The following is a 24,130-nucleotide window of genomic DNA, read 5'->3' as shown; positions in this document are numbered from 1 at the left end:
CCACTGAGGGATTATTTGTATCCCGCCAAGACCATATAGGTCTGCAATTGGAATATTCATGAGTGCAGTTAATTAGGGGACTTTTTTAGACCCCCAGTTTGGGAATCTGTTTTGTTTTTTTACATGGTGGCATAAATATATCCATATAATAGGATAGTATCAATTTAAAAAAAAATATATGAAATTGAATGCAGACACTAATGGACAGAAAATAAAATCTTTTTATCCATACCCCGAGCTTGATAAATATACTCCAATATGTCCCAGTATGTGAAAGATCAAACACAAGAAACATGTAAACCACTACTGAGCTTTTTACTATCTTGCGCAAAAATGGGAGTATACATGACCCTAGTTGTGCCATTTTCTACAAATGTAATTCACAAAAAAAAATTTGCGGTACAAAAATGCCAATTATTGCCCAGTTTATTAATTTAGGCTAAATGTCACATCTCCAATGTGGAATTTGAAAAATTGTCTGTGCTAGCTACCAATTACCACTAAAGGCAATCATGTTCTGTATAGTATTGTAGCACATACCCACCACTCATCCACAGATCCTAAGCTACAGTATCTCACCAAATAAATCAAAGCTGTATTCTATTACTTGCAATATCATTTCTTTCCATTCTGTCTTTTCATATATTTTCATATATATGCATGAATGAGAATTTGCAGTGGTTTTTTTTGTTTTGTTTAGCTCCTCCTGGCATTAGGACGCTGCTTTATATAAATTAAAATACCACAATCAAAACTTTGTGATTTTAAATGGTAGCAAAGTGCAGTCAACTGTCATTATTTCTGATTGCTACCTGTGCCTGACGCAACATTTTGAGATGTGGATATAAGTGTACCAGTGCACTAGCTTTTGACCACTCTTTTAAGAAATAAATAACTTCTAAAGGAGAATTGGTCAGTACTTTCTCAATATCTCCACTGTTCATTCACTATAAAAAATAAAGTATGATACAGTAAGGCTTTTCTGAACATTATGTTCATACATACACTTAAAGTATACACTTTGCTATGTTCTTTCTATGTTAGTACAGAAACATAATGTCCGACATTTATCACTAAAAATATCACAATCATTATTTAAGATACCAAACTGCATCATTGAAAACACTCCAATGTGCTTACATTTATTGCAGATCATAAGTAGATATTTCGATCTGTTATGCACCTACAGTACCTGTATAGTCTGTTCTTGCATAATGACCATCTTCTGACTTTGTAGTTGCTGTTGTGTTCTCTGTTAAAAAGAATGCGATTAAATAGTTAGTAGCAATAACCACGTTTGTGTGAGCAATTTTTATTTGAAAGAGATATACTTAAATAGGCATTTTTATCTTTCTGAAAATACATATTGATTTAAAAACACTCCATACCTTGGAATTTCTTTCAAGATATGTGATAGCCTGACCCCTTGCTAAACAGAAGAAATGTGTTACAAATAGAAAACCGCAGCAAATTATTTGTCACCGATCGGTTCATTGTGTACTCTCAGCAATTAAATGTCAACCTATTGTCTGCTTATATCTTAAGCAATTTAAGGCTAATATATACAGTATATTGAAAGTATGAACAATGAAGACCCCTAATCTCTCCTAGGGACAATATAGAATACAAAAAGTGTTCCCCGCACTCCAAATAAATACGAGAAAGTGTTCCCCGCACTCATTTCCTACCCTGTTAGGGATTTCTTTCTCATATCCCTCACTTTTTAGTGATATCACCCCCCCCTTCCCTCACCATCCCTCCCTTTTTTGTTATCATTATCATGTGATTTGCGCTTTATGCACAGTATCATTCTATGTTATTTAAGTTTGCTCATTAATACACATAAGTATTTCAACTATCACTTACTTTCTCGCATTTATTTGGAGTGCGGGGAACACTTTTTGTGATATATATATATATATATATATATATATATATATATATATATATATATATATATATATAGTTTCAGGATAAATTTACTAACCAGCAGGTAGTGAAAGACTTCCCTCTAAGGCAGGGGAGCGCAAACTTTTTTCCCTGCCCCCCCTGCTGGCAGTTCCCCTCTCTCTGCACCCCCCCTCTCTTACCTCGACTCCGGCGTCTGGGCGTCACGATATCACATTGCCATGGCAACATGATGTCACATGACCTCGCGGCGTCATTTGATGCCACGTTGCCTTGGCGACACATCTAAGAAGCCGCCAGTGCCAAAGTAAGTGAAGTTTACAGAGGCCTTCACCTCTTCCCCGGCACTTAATTTAAGTGCTATCGGGAAGCGCGTGGGGCCTCTGTAAACACTGCGCCCCCGCAGTCTGTCTCGCACCCCACAGCCCCCAGTTTGCACACCGCTGCTCTTAGGAACAGCATCAACTAACTTACTATGGCTAGTGTACTGTATTACTTATTGCATCTAACTTATTTGATTTATACACCTCGACATTTGAACATCGTAGGATTTGGACATTATTTTAGTAAAATGTTGCTTAATTTATTCTAATTATATATCATCTATTTTAGTATATATCTTTTTACATAGTCCGTTTATTTATTGCTTCATATTTTAATTATATGATTTACCTATAGCTTATATCTGACCATTCGCTACACCTATAGAGGTACTCATACCCATCTGTGCCTATATTCTTACTAGCTTCTATCTGACTGCTGACTGAAAACCCTTTTGTACCCACTGTAATATACTCTCCTCCTGAGCTTACAGGGGCTGTGTGAGTTTGTAATATACTGTCCTACTCTCTCTTCCTCTCCTCGGTCACTACTACTCTTACTCTGTGGCAATATGTTTCCTAATACTGGCCATCTTATCACGTCCCACACCCTTCCCCCCTCAGAGAATGCCTCTTCTGCTGCACTTCTTCTACAGTGGTCTCTCCATCAGCCACACCCCCAGAACAGGGAAAAGATAGGACGGAGAAGTTAGCATACTCCCCTCCAATCCCATTGGAACCAGCTGCATGACTGGATCAATCTCCACCCTATGTAAAATCCCCCCACGCCCCCCTGTGATGGTGAAGGGGTACCCAGGCCATTAATAAAGTTATTTGCCCCGGCTGGGTGCCCCTGTGCCTAATTGGGGAATTGGGAGTGTCAGCTCTTCAACCCAATTGTGGCATCTAACTGCATGTGTTTTTACTGTTCCAGGAGTGCTAACCAGCGGAGATGTGCAAGGCGTGAGTTTCAGGGATGATTTTACGGTAAAATGTTGTCAGGGTGTGTGTGTGTTTTTGAGTAATTGCTTGCTTTGTATTGAGTGTGATATTTTTCTATTTCTGTTTATTATATGGATGTAATTGTTCGTCATTTTGCTGCATTATTTGTAATATTTTGTGCGATTGATTTTCGTTTTGAAGTTATGATGTCTTGTAATGGGTGTTGGGTCCTGGTTTTAATGGTTGTGCTGCCTAGTTGTTTTATTAATTAATAGCTTTCTTGGTTACTGGTTAAATTAATTAATTGTTGTGTTGCCTAGTTATTTTATTAATTAATAGCTTTGTTGGTTACTGGTTCAATTAATTAATTGTTGGGGTGTTTTATTAATTAAATTCCTTTGTTGCTTAGTGGTTCAATTAATTCAATGTTGTGTTGGTTAGTGCTTTTATTAATTGCATTTGTTGGCTAGTGTTTTTATTTATTGAATTGGGGTGTTTAGGTGTTTCTGTATGTTTTATTATTATGCCTTTTGGCCATTCATGTATTTTGATTAGGGTGCCCATTGAGTGCTATAGTAATTTATCATGCCCATATTATATGGGTATGATGTACCACTATACCACTCAATGGGTACAGGGTGGGTATAGTGAGTCCAGGGTTGGTGGTTAGGCCTCCCGGGTGGGTAGTGGGGGAGGGTGGGTTAACCCCTTAATTACTATAGCGGTTATTAACAGCTAAGGTGATTAAGGGGTTAGGGGCCATTAGAATGTATTTTGCTATGTATTCTTTCTGGCAACGGAGGACATGGACCAGCAGTAAGCTATTGAGGATACCCTTCATATTGGCAGGGGTAAGTAGAATAGTTTTTATTGACTTTAATTATGCTGCTTGGCTAATGTGTTTAATAATGGGCAAATAATCTATTATCCATTTTTGGATAATAGTTATTTTGCCCATTACTGTACTGTATTTGGTGGTGGTGGGGGCGGGGAGGTCTGTATTTATTGAAATGTAGAGCACTGTGGGTAATTATGGGTGTTATTTAAAGATTCATTGGTGTTCTGTTCATTAAGCCACTTTTTGCACTTACAAAGACCTTAGGGTCGAAACGTTGTGTATGCTGTAATAAATCTCTTTATTTTGGAAATCTGTGTGCCCCATCTTCATTCCTTTTTGTATGCCATGGATTGGATGCAGCCGATCGTACATTGATGGGAGCACCGGTAATTGTATCACTCTTTATCATATTGTGGTGTGCAGCATTTACTCTTTGTTATATCACTTTATTGAAATGTAGGCCATGTCTTTATTTTTTTAAATACAGGAATGGTACCGCAGGCCTGCGAAGACCCACGGGGACTACCCGAGAAATCCCGGATGCCCACAGGGATCACTCGAGTACCACCAGACACCCACGGGAACCACCTGAGGACCGACCCGACACCTGCAGGGAGGAACCGGGGACCAGCGGGGACCCCTCAAGGACCCCCAGACACCTGTGGGAGCAACACAAGGTCTCCCAGACCCCAGTGGGAACAATCTGAAGGCCCACAGACACCACTGGGGATGAACCGTGGACCCCCAGACACCCGTGGGGTCCACCTGTGGAACTCATTGGAGCCTGCAGGAACCCGCAGGGACCACCTGGAGGCCTCTGGAGCCTAGTCGGGACCATCCGAAGCCCCCAGACACTAGTGGGTACCCCCCGGGGTGTACTGTGGGGCCTTCAGACATCCATCGTGACCAACCGGGGACCTCCGCCGGTCTGTGGTATTAATCCTGTGTGTAAAATCATAAATAATGGTTTCATGTGGGGGCACAGGGGGTGGGTTGTGTATTGTTGTTTATTAAATATTGTAATCATTTTTGGGGGTCTAGGAGGGTGGTAGTAGGGTTGTTGTGTGTATTTTTTTTATTGTGGGTAGCGGGGGTTGGTTAAGGGGGTATTGTCCCTGAAGGATGGTGGATAGGGCTACCGGGTGTGTAGCGGGAGAGGGTTGGTTAACCCCTTAATTTCTACAGCGGTTACCCACTAAGGTGATTAAGGGGTTAGGGGACATTAGATTGTATTTTTTTATTCTTCTGTATTGTTTGTAGCACCGGAAGACAGTGATAAGGATGAGGACAGCCTTCACCGTGGCAGCCCGGCAGGGGTAAGTGCAAGATGTATTTACTTTATTTATGCTGATAATTGTTGTATTTAAAATTTTCAAATGCACTATTATCTATATCTGATAATAGTAATTTTGCCCATTATTGTTCTGTATGTCTTAGGAGGGGGGGGGAGGGTGTATTTATTTTAAAGTATTTTTTTTGGGGGGGGCACCATTGGTACCGCAGGCAAGTAGGGACCCCCTGACTCCCACGGGGATCACCTGGGGACACCCGCCGGCCCGTTGTATGGATGGTGTGCCTGAAAAAAGGTAAACAAAGAAATGTTTCTAAGTCTAGCCAGCTCCTTTTGCACCTGCTTTTAGCTGGTTCGTTTTTCTGGCACATTTTTAAAGTATGATTCACTTAGCGCTGTTTAGAGAATCCCGCGGACTGGCAGAAATCGTCTCATTTGCCTTTTTTTTGCCTGATCGGGCGGATTTTGTGCGCAGGCCAGAAAAAAGCACTGTTATCACTGCTTAGTGAATCGCGCAGCAGCCTGTATTGGCCTTAAAAGCCACTTTTCACTCTTAAAACAACTTATCGGAGCTTAGTGCATAGCCCCCTATGTGTTAGGGGGCGTGGGAAGGGTGGAGGGTGGGTGTATTCATTTAAAAGTATTGGCCTTTATATTTTTTTGGGGCACACTATTGGTACCGCAGGCCAGCGCGGACCCCCGGATTACCACGCGGATCACCCGAGGGCCACGGACACATCGCACCACAGGGGAGGAACGAAGGCTTTATGTTCACATCATTTCTTTAGTATGCCTTTCTGAATTTTGATACCTGACGGTTCTGGAGCTCATTTGCTTTTTTTTTTAATTTGTTTTGACTTTTGCCTGCACGCCTACATCTAATACACAGGTCCAATTCTACTATACACTTGTGGATATGTACTACCAGTACATGTCCATTCAATTTGTATTTAGACTATCAATGCTTACCAAAATGGGCTATATCACTATGTGCAGTGATGTATTCCTTTCAGGTGACTATACTGTATCTTTCAACCTCTCAGCTGCTTTTTGTACAGCATAGCGCTGTTTGAGTTTTTAAGACCGTCACATGACTGTGGTTTACAGCATTTAACTTTGCTGATGTTACATATATCTATAGTGCTAATACACTATACGACGCTACCATTCCTTTTGATGGTCCTTAGATCAAAGGGCTCATATCAGCCTGGGATTCGAACATTGTATATGGGCATTTAACTATTTTTTATCTAACAAGTGCTACACGTGAGCTCCATTCTCAAAGCGGGTATCCCTCCTGGTTTACCACTTACAGTAGCTTATTACTATAGACTGCATCACTCACAGCTGTCAACTATCTGTGTGTCAAAGCGCAAGAGCGCAGTCCTAGCTAATTTAACAATATTGTATCTGTTTAGATCCACTCAAATTTCTAAGGTATTTCTATAGCAATGTGTTTATATGCTATATCTGATACACATTAATTGTGATGCAAGTTCTGCTTCTCAAACCGTATTTCAACGGCACCCATGGGGTTAAATGTAGCTATCAATTGGAAGCAAAGACAGTGTACAAAAGGATGACTGGGGGAGATCACGCCCCCCCCCCCCCCAGCCTAGCAGTCTTGAGAAAGAGCACAGGCTCTAAACGATCATCGGCAGAGGCTGACTAACTCACTGGCAGAATCACTCTGAGCTCTTACTACTATTCAGCAAGTAGAATCATACATTAAGGTTGCGATTTTGAGGTTAGTGGTTGAGTACACCACATATATAGATAGCCTTAGCAGCCAGCACTACTACTTAGATATTTACTTCACTATACCATACTGTTATATGCGTGCCAAAATCACAGAGCTCAGATTGCAAGATACCCCTAATGCCTGCAAATGAATTTACAGCCGGGAGTGCTCAAACTAGTGGTTAACTATATCACAATATACATTTAGTTTGTGCACAATTCCTGCACCCAATCCGATATTGCTTATCAGGATTTTTATTTTTATGTTTACTGACCAAGTTTTGCCTAGGTGTTCTTTGAAACTGGATAAATTACCTTAGCCATTTACTATATCTCCACAGCAGCTAAGCAAGCTGCAACAAATGTATCCATACAGTACGTATTGGATCATTTAAAGCAGCATAACAAGCTGCAACATTTGTATCTACTAGTAATACATTTACAAAGTGTGCCAATTTACAGATGCATAACAAATCACGGCGCCATTTTCGTGTGCGCTGCTGTACTCCACACGGCATGAACGCGGCCAATCGCCCCAGGCACACGTGTTTATCGCAGTTGATTTTTTTGAATTTCATTGATTGTGTGCAATAAAATGCAATTAAATTAATGAATTGTAATGTGTACAGTATTGTGCTACTGTGTCAATTTCAGGTGTTTAAAAACCAGAACACTAAAATGCCATTTTATGCACTCGTCTGCACTCGCGTCTTAAGGCGGTACGGTTGGAAGAAATCCTGCGCCATGACATGGGTATTCCAAGGTATACACCGCGTGATTTGTTAAAATAATGGCCACTGCATCTGTAATTTGCCTAATTATAGTCAGTGTTAGAGAGTAGCGGATCGTAGGGGGTACTTAGCCATGGTCTGGATTGGAGAGAGGCGGACCGTCGTGGTACTTTGCCGAGGTCAGTAGCGGAGAGGTGTGGATGGTCGTATGTAGCCGAGGTCAAGAGAATAGAAGAGCGGAGTAGGGGAGAGTAGCCAAGGTCAGGAACAAGGAACTAGGAGCAGGACAAGACTGTGGAGGCAAGACAGCAGTGAACACTTCGCTAGCAGGAAGGTTTATGCTCAGCCAAATTGCCAGTGTGGCAGCTGAGCATATAAAGGGAGGTAGTTCATAGAGATTGGAGCATACTCATGAGTATGCCTTGCTGTGGTTAGCTGGAGAGATAGCACAGGTGTATACACAGGCAGAGGAATCAGCAACAGGTGTAGTAAAAGCAGAGAAGCAAGAAAGGTTCTGCGCATGTGCGCGAGTGCCGCACAAAGTGGGTGCGTGCTGCGCAACGGTGGCGTCGCGAGCGCAGCCTGGAGGCGGGGACGGCATTTAGTGCAGAGTGTGGTCCGTGCTAGCCCCTAGATGGAATGCTGGTGTTCGCCGGCAGGCGAGATGTGCTACACAAGGCAGGAGAAGTGGAACACCCGGTCGCGGGTTGGGGTAAGCGAGGAGGATGCCGAGCGCACCGAGGATCACGGATCCTTACAGTTCTTTCTCTTGTGTGTTTGCTATTAGTACATTTCTCAGCACAGCACCTTAACCTTCATACTCCAATCCCACATGGCAAATAGCAGAGTAGGGGTACCTACTTCCCCCTACCCCTCTCCCACTAGGTGTATCTTTTAAAATGTGTATTTATATCTATGTAGACAGTCCTGGTAATTTGATAAGCCAGGATGTCTACATAGAGATGTTGGATCAAAGGGAGGGAGGTCGAGAGGTGTCAGGTCGTGTGGTGAGCGGGGAAGGGTGAAGTAATTCCAAAGACAAAGACTCCCCTGCGAGGGAGACTCTTTGTTCTTTCAGACTCGGTGGAGCCTACCCAGCAGGAGATATGGGCCTGACAATGGGAAGCCATTGCTCGTGGGCACAGTTCCCATTGGCAAGTTCAAATTTTCCACTTGCCGGCTTCTTGAGCCTCCTCAACCCACACCCTCCTCTGACGTGTACAGCAAGACGAGCCCCAATCTCGGATTGGCTGTTGCAGGTAGGATCCGTTCACTGATTGGTCGCCAGTCCCTTTTCCATGTTAAACATAGGACAGCGAGGTCTATGTAGAGGGAATTCCTGATCAGAGAACCAGACAATCTTGGGACTTGGTATGGGTGAAGCGCTGGCTGGCTTTTGAAAAGTGCTTTGCTCCGAATAGCAATGCACTTGGCACAGAGTTACCGGAGAAGCCTGGCCTAGCTGAGGACAAGTTCTCAGATCGCAGCCAAGTTCTAACTTTCATCAAAGTTGCGGTAAGCAGGGAAAGCCAGGTTTCTCTCCCGAAAAGAATACCGTGGTGTGCCTGGACGTGGAGCGGACAGGGTGAGCCTTCTGAAGCAGGTGCCCTGCACCTAGTGCCACTAGAGACTCCCACCAGACCCCCAGTTAAGTGTGCATTTACTGTATTTTGTGTTTCACTGTATGTCTGCAGGATTTACCAGAATAAACCCAATTTTTTCCACTACCTTGTCCTGCCTAGTGACTTGATCCCAGAAGGTTAAAGGTCTTAAAAGTACTGGTCTCCCGGGACAGCTAGTATTGTGTTTTAATGTTTATTGTGTGTATCGGGGGTAGGGGAATGTTGCATTTGGCCCATGGTGGGTGTTTATGCCTACTGAGTGGGCAGCGGGAGGTGTTAACCCCTTCATTACTTTAGAGGTAGCAACCGTGAAGGTAATGAATGGATTAACTCCTCCCGCAAAGGCCTATTCACCCACCCTGGGCCAAATACCACCTTTACCCACACCTGCTACCCACAATAAACCGGCCACTGGTATTTAACCCTTCAATACCTTTGCGGTTTGCCGCTAAGGTAATGAAACTGCCTGTAAGTGTATTTTTATTACATGCGATTGAAGCAGGGGGTCCAGAGACTCCCGGCTTCAATCCGATGCAGGAAAAATCATTTTATTTTCTAAATCCTACTGCAAATCTCAACTCGCCACCCTTGGGGTGGTGAGAGGAAATGTGCAAGTAGCTCGCTAGGTGAGAGCCCCGATGTTCTCATCTGAGCTTCTAGAATAGGGTGATTTTATATAAAATGCGAGTTGGTAGGTTATCGTAGATTTCTGAATAACAATTTTGCCAAATAGTATGGGAAGTGTTTAAAAAGCTTGATGAGTTAGTTATCAAAGCTACTAGAATTGGCCCCAAAATGTTTACAAAATAACTTACAATAATTATTTCAAATAATTTTAGATGTCAGATCTTGAGGAAAAAAATGCATTAATCAATCAATGTAGCAACAATTTGCAGACTGTTAGCATGTCTAAATGTGAATTTTGTGTGTTCCTGTTCTTCTATAACTCACAGTAATGATTATCATGAGAGTCCTTTACAAATGAAAGGGTTTTTTTCTACTGCAGTTAGAATGGGTGACCAGTGAGATTATCTAGCAAAAAACATATACATCTATTTATGTGTAACCATTCTCTATGTAGAAATTCCTTTAAGAGGTTGAAAGTGTACAAGCATACTTAACAATGCTTCTTACTGCAGCACATTAATATCCAGGTAGAATAGATAATGGTAATGGATCTCTAGTACTCCACTAATGCAGTTTTTGGGGCTATTTCAAGTTCTAGGTATTTAGAAGAAAAATCAAAGACAATTCTCTATACTAAAAACAGCACTGCACTTTCCAATGTATCAAAATCGTGATGATTTCAATCTTAAAAACCGACCCTTGGCTTCTTGAAACCTTTATAAAAGAAGTGAATAAAAACACTGTAGTTCAGAAAGATGAGAATAAATAGCTTGTTACATCTGTTTAAGGAACTTGTGATGTAGCCGAGTTTAATGGATTAAAGCTCACAAAATATGCTAGGATGAAACGTCAAAAAGGGGTGGGGAAAAAAGCGATTATATTGTGACTGCGCTATTGAGAATTTTATTTTCATAATATCAATGCTAATGCGTAATATAGCCTAGATATGAAATATTTGCAAGATATTAGTTAATTAAAATATTTAATAAAATATTTATTACATTTAACTAAAGCTTCTACTGTATGTACAACAATAGTGCTCAGTTTTCTTTTTAATTGATCCTTTCTTAGAATGGGCAACAAGATTAAAATTCAGCAGAAAAGTCCTGGGTCCTTGCAAAATAAAAATGTCTGCTGGCATTGTTATTCTCAATGAACGATGATTAAAATCGCTATGATGAGCTCTTTTCCCCATCATTGACTGGATGTTGTAGCTGATTACCCTATTTTGTGCTCAAGCTAATTGGCGATTTAGTGCAGTAGTACCGAATCTGCACTATTGCATCTTAGTGAACTACCCCCTACAAATCTTAGACCCAGATGCAGAAAACGGTGAGCTTTAGCACACCTTTACTCCAGAGTAATGGCTGTACTGTAGCACCCTTTTCTTCAACTGTTAAAGTGAACTTGTTTTGGAAACCTGAGTATCACCAAACAATTCTGGGTTGCCACTTAACGAATCACAAAAACAGATAAAATACAGTAGGCAGCTTTGTAACTTTATATATAGTAATGAACTTTGGCATACAGTAGGCTTACTATCTTCTAGCTCTGGCATGATTAAAATTAACACAAATAATAATACTATTAACAGTATTAGGCCTAGACCAACATTGAAATTACTGAACTGAAATTGTCATTAGAAAAATACATGTATTTTTCAACTACATAAAAACAGTACTTGTATTAATTTCTATTGGAAAAGAAATTGAGGCTCAAAAGTCTCAGTTCAATATTTTTTTATCCAGCGTGATATTGAAAACATCACTTTGTAGCTAAATACTGAGCGCCCAAAAATATTTTGATAGTTAGACATGTACTGTACTGTACACCTCTTAGTATCAAAGAAGCAAAAATTGCTTGTCTGTTCTGTAAGTTTTAATGAAGGGTATGTAGAGCAAGAGAGCAATAGCAGGAGTTAAGATGGTTTTGCACATCACACACGATAATCAGTTATCAAACTGTCTTTAAAATATAAGGATACTGTGCCACATCTCAAAGAATTCTTAACCTTTTGTACATGCTCAAAGCTCTTCTGACCTTATTCTACAAAGGTTGGTACATTTTTGCTCTAAAAGCAGACAGGGAGAGAGCCTTTTAATGTAAACAAACTTTTCTTTAAAAATAATGTGGATCTGTAGATTTGCAAATATTCAAATATATAAGCAGAGGTTCTCCATACCCTCTAACAACATTACAATTTGGCCCAGATCAACAGAGACCTATTAAGTGAGTAAATGTGTCATCAACCTAAGTTAATGTCATATTATGCCTTAACATATATCTTCAAAGTTCAATAACATAATGTTACGCTAGGTTCTAGATTTTGTCCAGAAAAGAGCATTGTGTTAACTACTGTATAGCGAACATTAGTGATCATAACTGTACAGTATAAGCAAAAATGGCATTCCCCCTAACAATGCCTACAGTATTCCCATACAGTTGTGTTAATAAGAAAGTACACCCTCTTTGAATTCTATGGTTTTACATACACTGGTGACACACTTTATTCGAGCTCGGCTAGTCCCACGAATTCGGGTATACCCGGGTGTATTGAGGTTTGTGACTGTTTTCTGCCCGAGTGCATTGGGTTATTTTCTAGGCAGGGATTGAAGCATTTTATTCCCGCTGGCTGCAATACTGCACAGTATATATATATATACTGCATTACAATTCATGAATTTATGCCATCTGGTAGACACGCGAAGCATTGCAGCCTATTAAATCCTAATCATTATCATTTAACAGATCAGCCGCCCGTCAGCCAGGCATGAACCCAGGCTGGGAAGGCAAACGCAACGGGGCTTGTCAGAGGTGAGGAGCGGCGCATTCCAGGTATCTGCCAGGTACATACTGGGTATTTGCTCCAATAAAGTGTGTCGGTGCAGTATCAGGACATAATAACAATCATCTGTTCCTTCGCAAGTCTTAAAATGAGGTCAATACAACCTCAGATGAACAACAACACATGACATATTACACAGTGTCATGATTTATTTAACAAAATGAAAACCAAAATGGAGAAGCTATGTGTGAAAAACTAAGTATAACTTATGATTAAATAGCGTGTAGAACCACCTTTAGCAGCAATAACTTGAAGTAATCATTTTCTGTATGAGTGTCGAGTGGGAGTATTCTACTGTTCTGGAACCGACAGGAGACAAGCCGCAAGCAGTCCAAGCACCGCCAAAGCCGAACCGGAAGTGACGTCAGACGTCCAGACTTGTGAGGACGCGACTGAGCTGAGACCACAGATGGTGATACACCGAGAGCTGTGGACTGACTTAGGAACATCAGACATCCATGTGGGTTGGGACGGTGACCTGGTGTGGCGTGCGGCCTCTCCATTACACTATTTTAGTGTTATGTTCCCATTTTACAGAAAGGACACAATAAGCGCAAGAACTCCTCTAAGGTGTAAAGGATGCTATGATATGGATCAAAAGGATGGATGATGCTGGAGTCTCAGATCATAAAAAGAGAGAAAAAGAGAATATAGCGTAATACAATTTAATAAAACAATTCAAGAGCCAAGGCGGTCAGATGCACTCACATGCTCACGAATAAAAACAAGCAGATTGACCACTCTGGGTATAGTATGGGGTGCCGATATGCTGTGTGATCGGGTGGTGTGTCTTCCCTGGCTCTCCTTCCGCATTCGGGTATGTGTCTGACGTCACAGGAATCTCTCCGCCTATCAATGTCTGCGGCTGCGAATAAGGTAAGCTCAGCGATGGCGGCAGTGGCGGGGAATAGGTGAGCTGGCCTGGCGGGGGGCACAACACCAAACAGAGGATCGGCACCAACTTCACTAGATCTCCAGGCAGGCAGTTTCCACGGGATGAAGCAAGAACCCTACGCGTTTCATCTGGGTACAACCAGACTTCTTCAGAGGTGTTCCCATTTTAATCTGTTAAATTGTAAGTGCAAAATTTATATTTTAGAGATAACCTTTGTTAAACTTAGTTGATCTGCGCTATATAGTTATTTCTCCCTTTTCCCGTTGGGTCTGTTTCCTCTGAGTACTGTGGACACTGCTGAGCTGAACCATACCTGTTTGGAAGAGACTGCCAAGTAGTACACACTGATTTTGATTACCTGACGGTTTGTAAGTAGGCCTTCTATAAGAGCCAAGATCTCAGCTGATATTAGCTAAGTGGTCTAATATCTCTACACTTAGATTGTCTGTGTGTGTTTTGTTTCCCTTTCATGCTCCCCATGGATTTTGTGAATCTACAAAGATATACTAGACAGCTGCGGTACAGCAAGTGGGGGGCGCGTGGATTTTTTGGGGCGGGGCGCGGGCGGTTGCAGAGGCCCTGCGCTCTTCCCCCGCAGCATTTAAATAAAATGCCGGATTATCACGTGAGGCCTCTGCAACTCACTTGCCGGGATTCAGAAGAGTTGCTGTGGCGTGACGTGTCACCATGGTGCCGCGGTGTCATCCGGAGTGATGTCACATGTCCGTCTCCATGGCAATGGGGTCATGTGACGCCACCAAACAAGGTAAGGGGGGCGTGAGAGCAAGGGGGAGCAGGCAGGGGGGCTCAGCTCCAAACGTTTGCGCACCCCTGCTATACGGTACCCTTATCCAAACTGTTTTTTCTTTAAAAAAAAAAAACTTTCTTTAAAAAAGTCTGCTTCTCTGGTGTTTCAAAAAGAATGTTGAAACTAGATCTGAATAGTATGAAGGATTTTTGAGTATTGCATTAAAAGGTCTGTAGCAAAATAGCCTTTGTATATAGCTTTGTTGAAGAAGTATGGGCTACAAAACAAGACAATGTTCTCCGAAGGCAGCTGTTATTTAAAGCATTATGCCTGAATTATGTGCTGTCAATACACAGATGGATAGTTAGAATCAGCATGACTGAGCTGACTCAAAATTATTATAATTTGAATCTGAATCCCGTGAAACCAGTTGAGTGCAAAGCTCATAAAATACATTATTGTTGTGCAATGGATTTTCAAATAAAAGAAATCAAGGCTTCTTCTACAGTATGTGGAACATAAAGCCACAATGGTTAAGACTTAGTAGTAATCTCTGTGGTACAGGATTTGATGTGCTTACAAAAAGGCTGCAGAAAGTTACTCCGGTTCACAAGTCTGGAACAAATGCCAGTAGTTAAATATACAGTACTAGACAATGGTTTTACTCTCTCTTATACACATACTATACTGTACACACTAGCCAATATTTACTACGCAGTGTTATGCCATAAGATACTTATTCAATGGCAATTCTCACACATCCCATCTCGGCCGTCGACTGAAGTGTAATGTGAGGGCTTGGTACTTCTATAGGGCTTGTTCCCATCGGATACAGAGGTTATTGCTCCCGCCGGTGCATTATGGTAGGCTTTTCTGCTTTATCACAATTATTGAATGCAATGGATATGCTATAATACAGATGCAGCGGCCGTTATTCGAACATATCACGTGTTGCATACCTCGGATAATCCGCGTCATGGCGCGTCATGACCGCGTGTTAACTCGTTTTTATCGAGTGCTGAAAATGACATTTTAGTGTTCTGGTTTTTAAACACCTGCAAATTGACACAATGCTGTACTGTACACATTACAATTTATTCATTTCTGCCACGGAAACGCGAAGAATTGTACCTAAAGAAATCGGGATCCATGAAATTCAAACAAAGCGTGATTGGCCGCCTGGAGTACAGCAGCGCACATGAAAACGGCACCGTGATATGTTGGAATAACGGCAGCTGCATCTGTATGCTGCATTATAATGGAATATGTTGTGTTATTAGGAGGAGCAATGAAGTCTGTTACATCTGTAGCCCCACTGTTGGGATGACTATGGCAATGTGAGGATTAACAGCCCTAGAGGGTTGCTGTGTGGGCTCACACAGAATAACTCCCCTCTCCCATCACATGATACAGTGTGACTTGGCAGAAACTGTATTCATGTCTATGTCTATGGAGGCAACCCCTGTAATTCGATTAGCCGTGGTGCCTGAATAGCGATAGTGGATCAAAGGGGAGGATGGGAGCAATGAGGTGTCTGGCCATATGGTGAGCGGGGAAGGGCGGAGAACTGGGTCCAGGGACAAAGCTCCCAGCGGGGGAGGCTCTTTGCTCCTTCCAGACACTGTGGAGCCTACCCAGGGGGATTGATGGGCTGGTCAGGGGAAGCCGTTGCTGAGACGGAGCTCGTAGACACAGTTCCCATTAGTGAAAATCTGTGCTACTTATTGTGATATTTGGTAAGTAAAAATAATAAATATACCCTTCAACCGTGTAATACAAGTGTAATACAAGGGAATTATATATATATATATATATATATATATATATATATATATATATATATATATATATTGTGATAAACGGCTTACTCCGGGGCTCCGCCGCCTGTCCAGGACTGCTAGAACACGGTCTTTTAGGGTAGGTTAAATGACGAGGCGTAACGTGCTGTTCCTTTAAACAGGCTACTGCCTGGTTTATTCAGTCCCAGGCACTGAGACTGCACACTGAATACAAAAGAAAACACAAGCAAAACAAAACCCTGCTCACCTGAGCATTAACTTAACTGAGGTTCACCCTGACTGGGTTTGGGGCGGCTTGCCCGCTTCCAACAAACAAACATAAGGATCTTTACAATTTGAGAAAAAGGAACAGAATGAGTTGACCTGTTTGGGGAGAGGCTTTTCCCCTCTCTGCTTCCAGCAGCATTCCTGCCTCCAGTCTCTTGGGGAGAGGGAAGCGGAACCAGGAAATCAGCCTTAAATACCTGATTTCTATCTAGCAGGACAGGTGACAGAAATCAGGCAGCAGACAAACTGTGGTCTGGATCCCTCATCCCTCATTTCCAGCAACTATCAAACTGTGGGATGGAGTGCATATATTCTGAGGCTGCACTTTGTAGCCTAAACAGGATAGAAGCTGTCCAGTATCCTGGGAGCCCTATATATGGAATTTATTATCATCCCCTGGTTTCTGTCACATATCCTCCCCCCCAGCTCAGACCTCAAGGGATGAGCGACCATGGATATTAGGGAGTGCATCCTTGACAACCCGTCAGCATTGCCATGTTTGTGCCCTGACCTGTGCTCCACAGAAAATTTAAAGGGTTGTAGGCTTAGGAACCACCTGGTCACTCTAGCATTCTTCTCTGTTTTGACACATCCAGGTGAGGGGTGCATGATCTGTGACCAACCGGAATTTTCTCCCCAACAGATAGTATTTGAGCGTCTCTAAAGCCCACTTTATTGCGAGACACTCTTTCTCGACTATGGAGTAATTTTTCTCCTGGGGATTTAGTTTCCTACTTAAATAAAGGATGGGGTGCTCCTCACCTTGAGACCCCTGGGAGAGTACAGCCCCACCTCGGATGCGTCAGTTTGGACTAAAAACTCTTTAGAGAAGTTAGGTGTGACCAACACTGGTTGGGCACAGAGAGCTTCTTTCAGGCTTCTAAAGGACTGTTCGGTTTCGGGGGAACACTTTACCATTAGCAGCCCTCTTGCTTTTGTGAGGTCAGTTAGTGGCGTTGCCTTAGTTGCAAAATTGGGAATAAACCTTCTGTAGTAGCCAATTAATTCCAAAAAGGTCCTTACTTGTTTTTTTGTAACTGGCCTTGGCCAATTTTGTATCGCCTCTACTTTGAGTGTTTGGGGTTTGAGTAAACCTCTGCCAATAGAATACCCCAGATACTTGGCCTCCTCTAGACCAATAGTGCATTTAGCGGGGTTAGCAGTTAGTCCAGCAGACCGAACTGCGTCAAGCACAGCTTGGACCTTTGGAAGGTGGGATTGCCAATCTTCACTATGGATTACCACATCATCCAGGTAGGCGGCAGCCTACCGAGCATGTGGCTTTAAAATTTTATCCATCATTCTTTAGAATGTGGCAGGAGCTCCATGTAAGCCAAAAGGCAGCACCCTATACTGAAATAGGCCGTCTGGGGTTGAGAAGGCTGTCTTTTCTTTTGCCCTTTCTGTGAGGGGAACCTGCCAGTACCCTTTTGTTAGGTCTAGGGTCGTGAGATATCGGGCTTTGCCCAGTCTCTCTACCAGTTCATCAACCCTGGGCATAGGATAAGTATCAAATTTTGACACAGCGTCCAGTTTACGGTAGTCATTGCAGAACCTTGTTGTACCGTCTGGTTTTGGGACTAAAACTATAGGGTTGTTCCACCAATTTGGGATTCCTCAATTACACCTAGTTTTAGCATTTTTTTAACCTCTAAGCTTATAGCCTCTCTTTAGGCCTCTGGGATTCGGTACGGTTTAAGGCTAACTCGGACCCCCGGTTCAGAGACTAGGTCATGTTCAATTACCCTAGTTCTACCTGGCTTTGTAGAGAAGACTTCTTTGTTTCTTCTCACTAGGTTCTGGACCTCTCGTTTCTGATGAATGGACAGGGTTTCAGCTATGCTAACCTCTGGGTCAGTTTCTCGATTCTCTGGTGGACCTGGGGGTACTAGGGTTAATAAGACCTCTCTATCTTTCCAGGGTTTAAGTAGGTTTACATGGTAAATTTTACCAGGTTTTCTCCTACCTGGCTATCTCACCTTGTAATTTACTTCTCCCACTCTTTCCAAGACCTCATATGGCCCATGCCACTTAGCAAGGAATTTACTCTCTACGGTGGGAACCAGAACTAGCACCCTGTCGCCTGGATAAAAAATTCTGACCCTAGCACCCTTATTATACTGTACGTATTCCTCTGTGCCTCTTGAGCTTTGTCCATGTGTTCCCTCACTATAGGTAGGACCGCAGCTATGCGGTCCTGCATCTGGGCAACATGTTCTATTACACTTCTGTATGGTGTAACCTCGTGTTCCCAAGTCTCTTTGGCTATATCCAGTAAGCCCCTTGGGTATCGGCCATACAATAGTTCAAACGGGGAGAAGCCTGTGGATGATTGGGGAACCTCCCTAATGGCAAATAACAGGTATGGTAACAAACAATCCCAGTTTTTCCAATCCTTATCGACCGCCCGGCGTAACATGCTTTTTAAGGTTTTATTGAATCGTTCCACAAAACCATCTGTTTGTGGATGATAGACTGAGGTTCTGAGATGCTTGATTTTTAGGAGTTTACATAACTCTTTTGTTACTTGGGACATAAATGGTGTTCCCTGGTCAGTTAAGATCTCTTTAGGGATTCCGACCCGGGTAAACAGGACTATTAACTCTTTTGCTATGTTTTTAACAGAGGTGCTACGTAGGGGAATTGCCTCCGGATATCGGGTGGCATAATCTAATATTACCAATATATGCTTATGTCCCCTAGCAGACTTTATTAGGGGTCCTACTAGATCCATAGCAATCCGGTCAAATGGTACATCTATTATGGGAAGGGGTACCAATGGGCTACGATACGCTTTGAACGGGGCGGTGATCTGACATTCTGGGCATGAGGAGCAATAATTTGTAATTTCTGCCAGAACCCCAGGCCAATAGAAGCTTCGGAGAACCTTTTCTTTTGTCTTTTCCACCCCTAGGTGTCCCCCCAATGGGTGACTATGTGCGAGGTGTAATACTACATTACGGAATGTCCATGGCACCAACAATTGTTTAGTTATAATGGATTTCCTCCTATCAACCCGATATACTAGGTCATTTTCTACCTCGAAGTAGGGGTAGGCAAGTGACCTATCTGGTTGGCCAGGAGTACTATTCTGGTCCCGTATATTCCCCCTTGCTTCCGCTAATGTGGGGTCTTCCCACTGGGCCTTCTTAAAACTCCCAGGATTGACCTCTAGGTCAGCGAAGGTCTTATCCTGTTCTGGGGTGGTAAGCGCCTGTTCAACATCTTGATTTGGGGTATTCCCTACCAATGTGGCCATGGGAAAGGGAATTTTACAGCACTCTTCCTCTTTCCCCTTTTTATTTGGGTCCTCGTCAACCTCCATTTCTGAAAAAGGGAAATGTTTTGTTTCTTCTGTTACTTCTTTATGGTCCGCTATTGAACTCTGGGCACTATTCTGAGAGGAGGGCCACATTTTTAGAAAATGGGGAAAGTCGGTCCCTATGTGCCAGTTTGGGTACTATACCCACTTTGAAATCTAAAGAACCAAACTCTGTTTCAATAAGAACATGAACAGTGGAATATTCGTGATTATCCCCATGTATACAACAAATTGCCACTCTTTGTGAACTGTTTACCTGTTTTTTTTCAATGGGCAACAGGTATTCGGACACTAGTGTAACCATACTCCCAGAGTCAAGTAGTGCCCGAACCCTCTTACCATTTACCTTTACAAATGCCCAGAGATGGTTATTCAAGGGGTCCTCTGGGCTAGGGCCCATACATTGAGACCACAACGAATAAGGTTCAACGCTCTTGCATTGCATTGGTTCAGTATTTAGTGGGCAGACTTTCGCTGTGTGTCCCCTCTCATAACAATTTACACATTTAGGTACATAGTCTGTGTCCCACTTAGAGCCCTTTTTCGGCTCTCCATGTTGGCTGTTGCCCTTAGTATGCGAGCCAATGTTGCTGGTGCTGTGTGAAGGCCCCCCTTAACCCTGGTACCCTTTTACCATCTCTGGAAGAGTCCTGGAACCTTGGGTAGTGGGGATGCTCCATGACAGTGGGTTGCAGGTGCTCTTCTGCTGCATTGTACCTTTCTACGAGGGCCACCAGCTCGTCTGCATTGTGGGGGTCACTCTGACTGACCCAACGGCATAGGGCAGAGGGAAGTTTCCTCAAGAACTGGTCCATGACCAACCGTTCCACGATGTGGCTTGCTGAGTTGATCTCGGGTTGTAGCAACTTCCGGGTGAGGTGGATGAGGTCATACATCTGGGATCGGGTGGCTTTATCCAACGTAAAGGACCATGCGTGGAACCTTTGGGCGCGAACAGCCGTGGTTACGCCGAGGCGGGCGAGGATCTCAAACTTCAACTTTGCATAGACGTTAGCTTCGGCTGGCTCTAGATCAAAGTAAGCCTTCTGGGGTTCGCCGCTTAAGAAGGGTGCGATTAGACTGGCCCACTCAGCTTCTGGCCAACCCTCTCTCTGTGCCGTGCGTTCAAAAGTGAGAAGATAGGTTTCAACATCATCCGAGGGCCCCATCTTCTGAAGGTAGTGGCTTGCCCTGGTCATTTTCAGGACTGGGGCTGCCTCTGCCAGTGGAGCCTTAGGGATAGCCTCTCTCAGGACCTCGAGTTCCTGCTGTATGACCTGGGTGAACCGTCGTTGCTCCTCTCTCAGCAAGCGGTTTGTCTCTTGCTGGGTTGCATTAGTCTCTTGCTGGGCTATTAGCAGCTGTTGCTGGGTTGTATTCACCTCTTGCAGGGCTGCATTCGTCTCTTTCTGGGCAGCGACATTATGTACCAACGCACTCATCACGTCTTCCATCTTGTTTGGAAAAAAAAACTTTTTTTTTCCCCTTAAAGTTCTTTTACCCGCAGACCTTTTAGTGTTCTGCCCGCATTCTCCACCATATGTGACAAACGGCTTACTCCAGGGCTCCGCCGTCTGTCCAGGACTGCTAGAACACGGTCTTTTAGGGTAGGTTAAATGACGAGGCGTAACGTGCTGTTCCTTTAAACAGGCTACTGCCTGGTTTATTCCGTCCCAGGCACTGAGACTGCCACACTGAATACAAAAGAAAACACAAGCAAAACAAAACCCTGCTCACCTGAGCAATAACTTAACTGAGGTTCATCCTGACTGGGTTTGGGGCGGATTTGCCGCTTCCAACAAACAAACATAAGGATCTTTACAATTTGAGAAAAAGGAACAGAATGAGTTGACCTATTTGGGGAGAGGCTTTTTCCCTCTCTGCTTCCAGCAGCATTCCTGCCTCCAGTCTCTTGGGGAGAGGGAAGAGGAACCAGGAAATCAGCCTTAAATACCTGATTTCTATCTAGCAGGACAGGTGACAGAAATCAGGCAGCAGACAAACTCTGGTCTGGATCCCTCATCCCTCAGTTCCAGCAACTGTCAAACTGTGGGATGGAGTGCATATATCTGAGGCTGCACTTTCTAGCCTAAACAGGATAGAAGCTGTCCAGTATCCTGGGAGCCCTACTGTATATATGGAATTTATTACCACCCCCTGGTTTCTGTCACAATATATATATATATAAAAAAAAATATATATATATATATATATATATATATATATATATATATATATATATATATATATACACACATATACACACACACACACAACAATTCAGTAAAAGTGTAAACAATCAAAAAAGGAAAAACCTTAATGACATAAAATTGAGAGTCTGCTGCTATTTTGCTTCAGATGGCTCAGCAATGAAGCTAATTAGGATACCTTTATAGTCACTATTGTAAATAAATAAAATTAAGTTATAAATGTATCCAAATGGTAGCACTAAATAGAAGAGGAGGTGAAAGGAAAAAAAACCCTCTCGAGACATGAGAGCTTTTGGATTTTTAATATGAAGGCTTGAATAATGAACTAGACGTTTGGTCTCTTTATTAATATAAGGTTTTTGTATTTTTGATAGATTTTTCATCTTTTTTATATTGTAACAATTTTATATTAAATGTATATTATTATTCTTATATTTTTTTATTAATGCGGTATGAATTAATATATTTTATATTAATTTTTTCTATATTTTATTTATGTGCTTGACAGGTTATCTATTCTTGAGATAGTTTCCTCTGATCTTTCAGTCTTATCAATTAATTAAATAGATAGAATTTAAAGTTTCATATCACATACTAAAATTTACATTGTGATATCCAAATTTTTCACCATATGCCAAGTTTATTTATGGTTTTTTACCTTCATGATTTTTTATTGTTTCATATGATTTCATTTATCTTTAAGTGTACTTTGTTATATGTACAATACCAACACTAATGTCGTTTTTCTCATTTCAGTGTATGGGCTCATTATGATTTCATTTATATTTGAGTTTTTAACCTATTATTGTTATTAAATAGTATTTTAACATTGTTGTATAATGTTATGTTTATATCATAATTATAATACACCTGTGAGGACTACGGTGATTGGCTGAACCACCCCCCCAGTTCTGACCAATCATGCACCTCCGTAGGGTATTTATACTGTACATGTGTCTGTATTAAGTTTAATCATCCCTGAAGAAGTATTAGTTTAATACGAAATGCGTAGGATTCATTCATATATGGTACACTGTTTTTATGGACTTTAATTGTGCCAGTGTTACCCCTGTTTGCGTGTATCGCCCGTGAATTGGTCCTGATGATCGCATATCTATGATGCAGGTCTTGGACGTCAGTGGGCAACTGCGTGTGGATGAAGCCAGGACTTGTTTCCGGTATATGAACGGGTATTCTGCAGGAGCTGCTCCCTCATCAACTGCCATAATCATCAGTGCTGGCTTTGAAGTGGAAAGGTCAGGACACCGTGGATCGTGGATATTAGGATTCAACCGCATATAACATGATAAGGTTGTCGCGAGATAATCTGATTCCATCTACTACCTGCCGATGTATTGCCTTGATGTTCGTCAAATGAGGGGACCTGCTGAGCGTTGTTGGTAACATGTGCCTTAATACATGTATTGCCTTTATTGATCAGTATTGCTTTATGTGCGACACTTAATTTCAATTTAATTGAACTTACTACACTATGAGAGTTGTGTGCTGTTTGTTCTTTTTTCCTTAACGGTTCCCATTACCAGTTCGAATTTCCCGCTCGCCAGCTACCTGAGCCCCTAAGCACGCCCCCTTCTCTGATGGGTGCAGCAGGAGGAGCCTCCATCTTGTAATTGGCTGTCCTATTAGGATCTGTACTCTGATTGGCTGCCAGTCCCTGTTCCATGTTAGACATAGGCAACCGAGGTCTATGTAAGGGAACTGCACGATTAGAGTACAAGGCAATTCCTAGGCTTGGTCCAGTGAAGCAGAGGCAGGATTTTCAAAAGTGCTTTGCTCCGAATAGCAAGGCACTCGGCATTGCGGTGCCAGAGAAGCCTAGCCAAGTTAAGGACAAGTTCTAGAGACACGGTCAAGTTCTACAAACGAATGAAGACCAGGCCAGCGGGGCAAGCCAGGTAGCTATACTGAATATAGTACCATGGTGTTCCTGGACGTGGAGCGAACAGGGTAAGCCTTCCCTGAAGCAGGATCCCTGCACCTAGTTGAGGCTAGTGTCTCCCCCCA

At 42.5% G+C, this 24,130-nt stretch overlaps 1 protein-coding gene across 2 annotated transcripts in view; it reads right to left on the bottom strand.

Annotated features, from left to right (window-relative positions):
• The window catches only part of TMEFF2 (transmembrane protein with EGF like and two follistatin like domains 2), a 525,146-nt gene that overhangs the window by 92,534 nt on the left and 408,482 nt on the right, over positions 1-24,130 (bottom strand). The window contains exon 7 of one of the 2 annotated variants that reach the window (XM_075608339.1): positions 1,193-1,252. The exons of the other annotated variant lie outside the window; for it this stretch is intronic. Within the exon in view, the coding sequence (XP_075464454.1) occupies positions 1,193-1,252 (60 nt within the window). The remainder of the gene's footprint in view (positions 1-1,192; positions 1,253-24,130) is intronic. 2 annotated transcript variants of the gene reach the window in all.

Source organism: Ascaphus truei, chromosome 7, assembly GCF_040206685.1.
Source record: "Ascaphus truei isolate aAscTru1 chromosome 7, aAscTru1.hap1, whole genome shotgun sequence".
Lineage (NCBI taxonomy): Eukaryota > Metazoa > Chordata > Amphibia > Anura > Ascaphidae > Ascaphus > Ascaphus truei.
The sequence above is the reverse complement of the archived record's forward strand: the minus strand, read 5'-3'. Positions and strand labels throughout refer to the sequence as shown.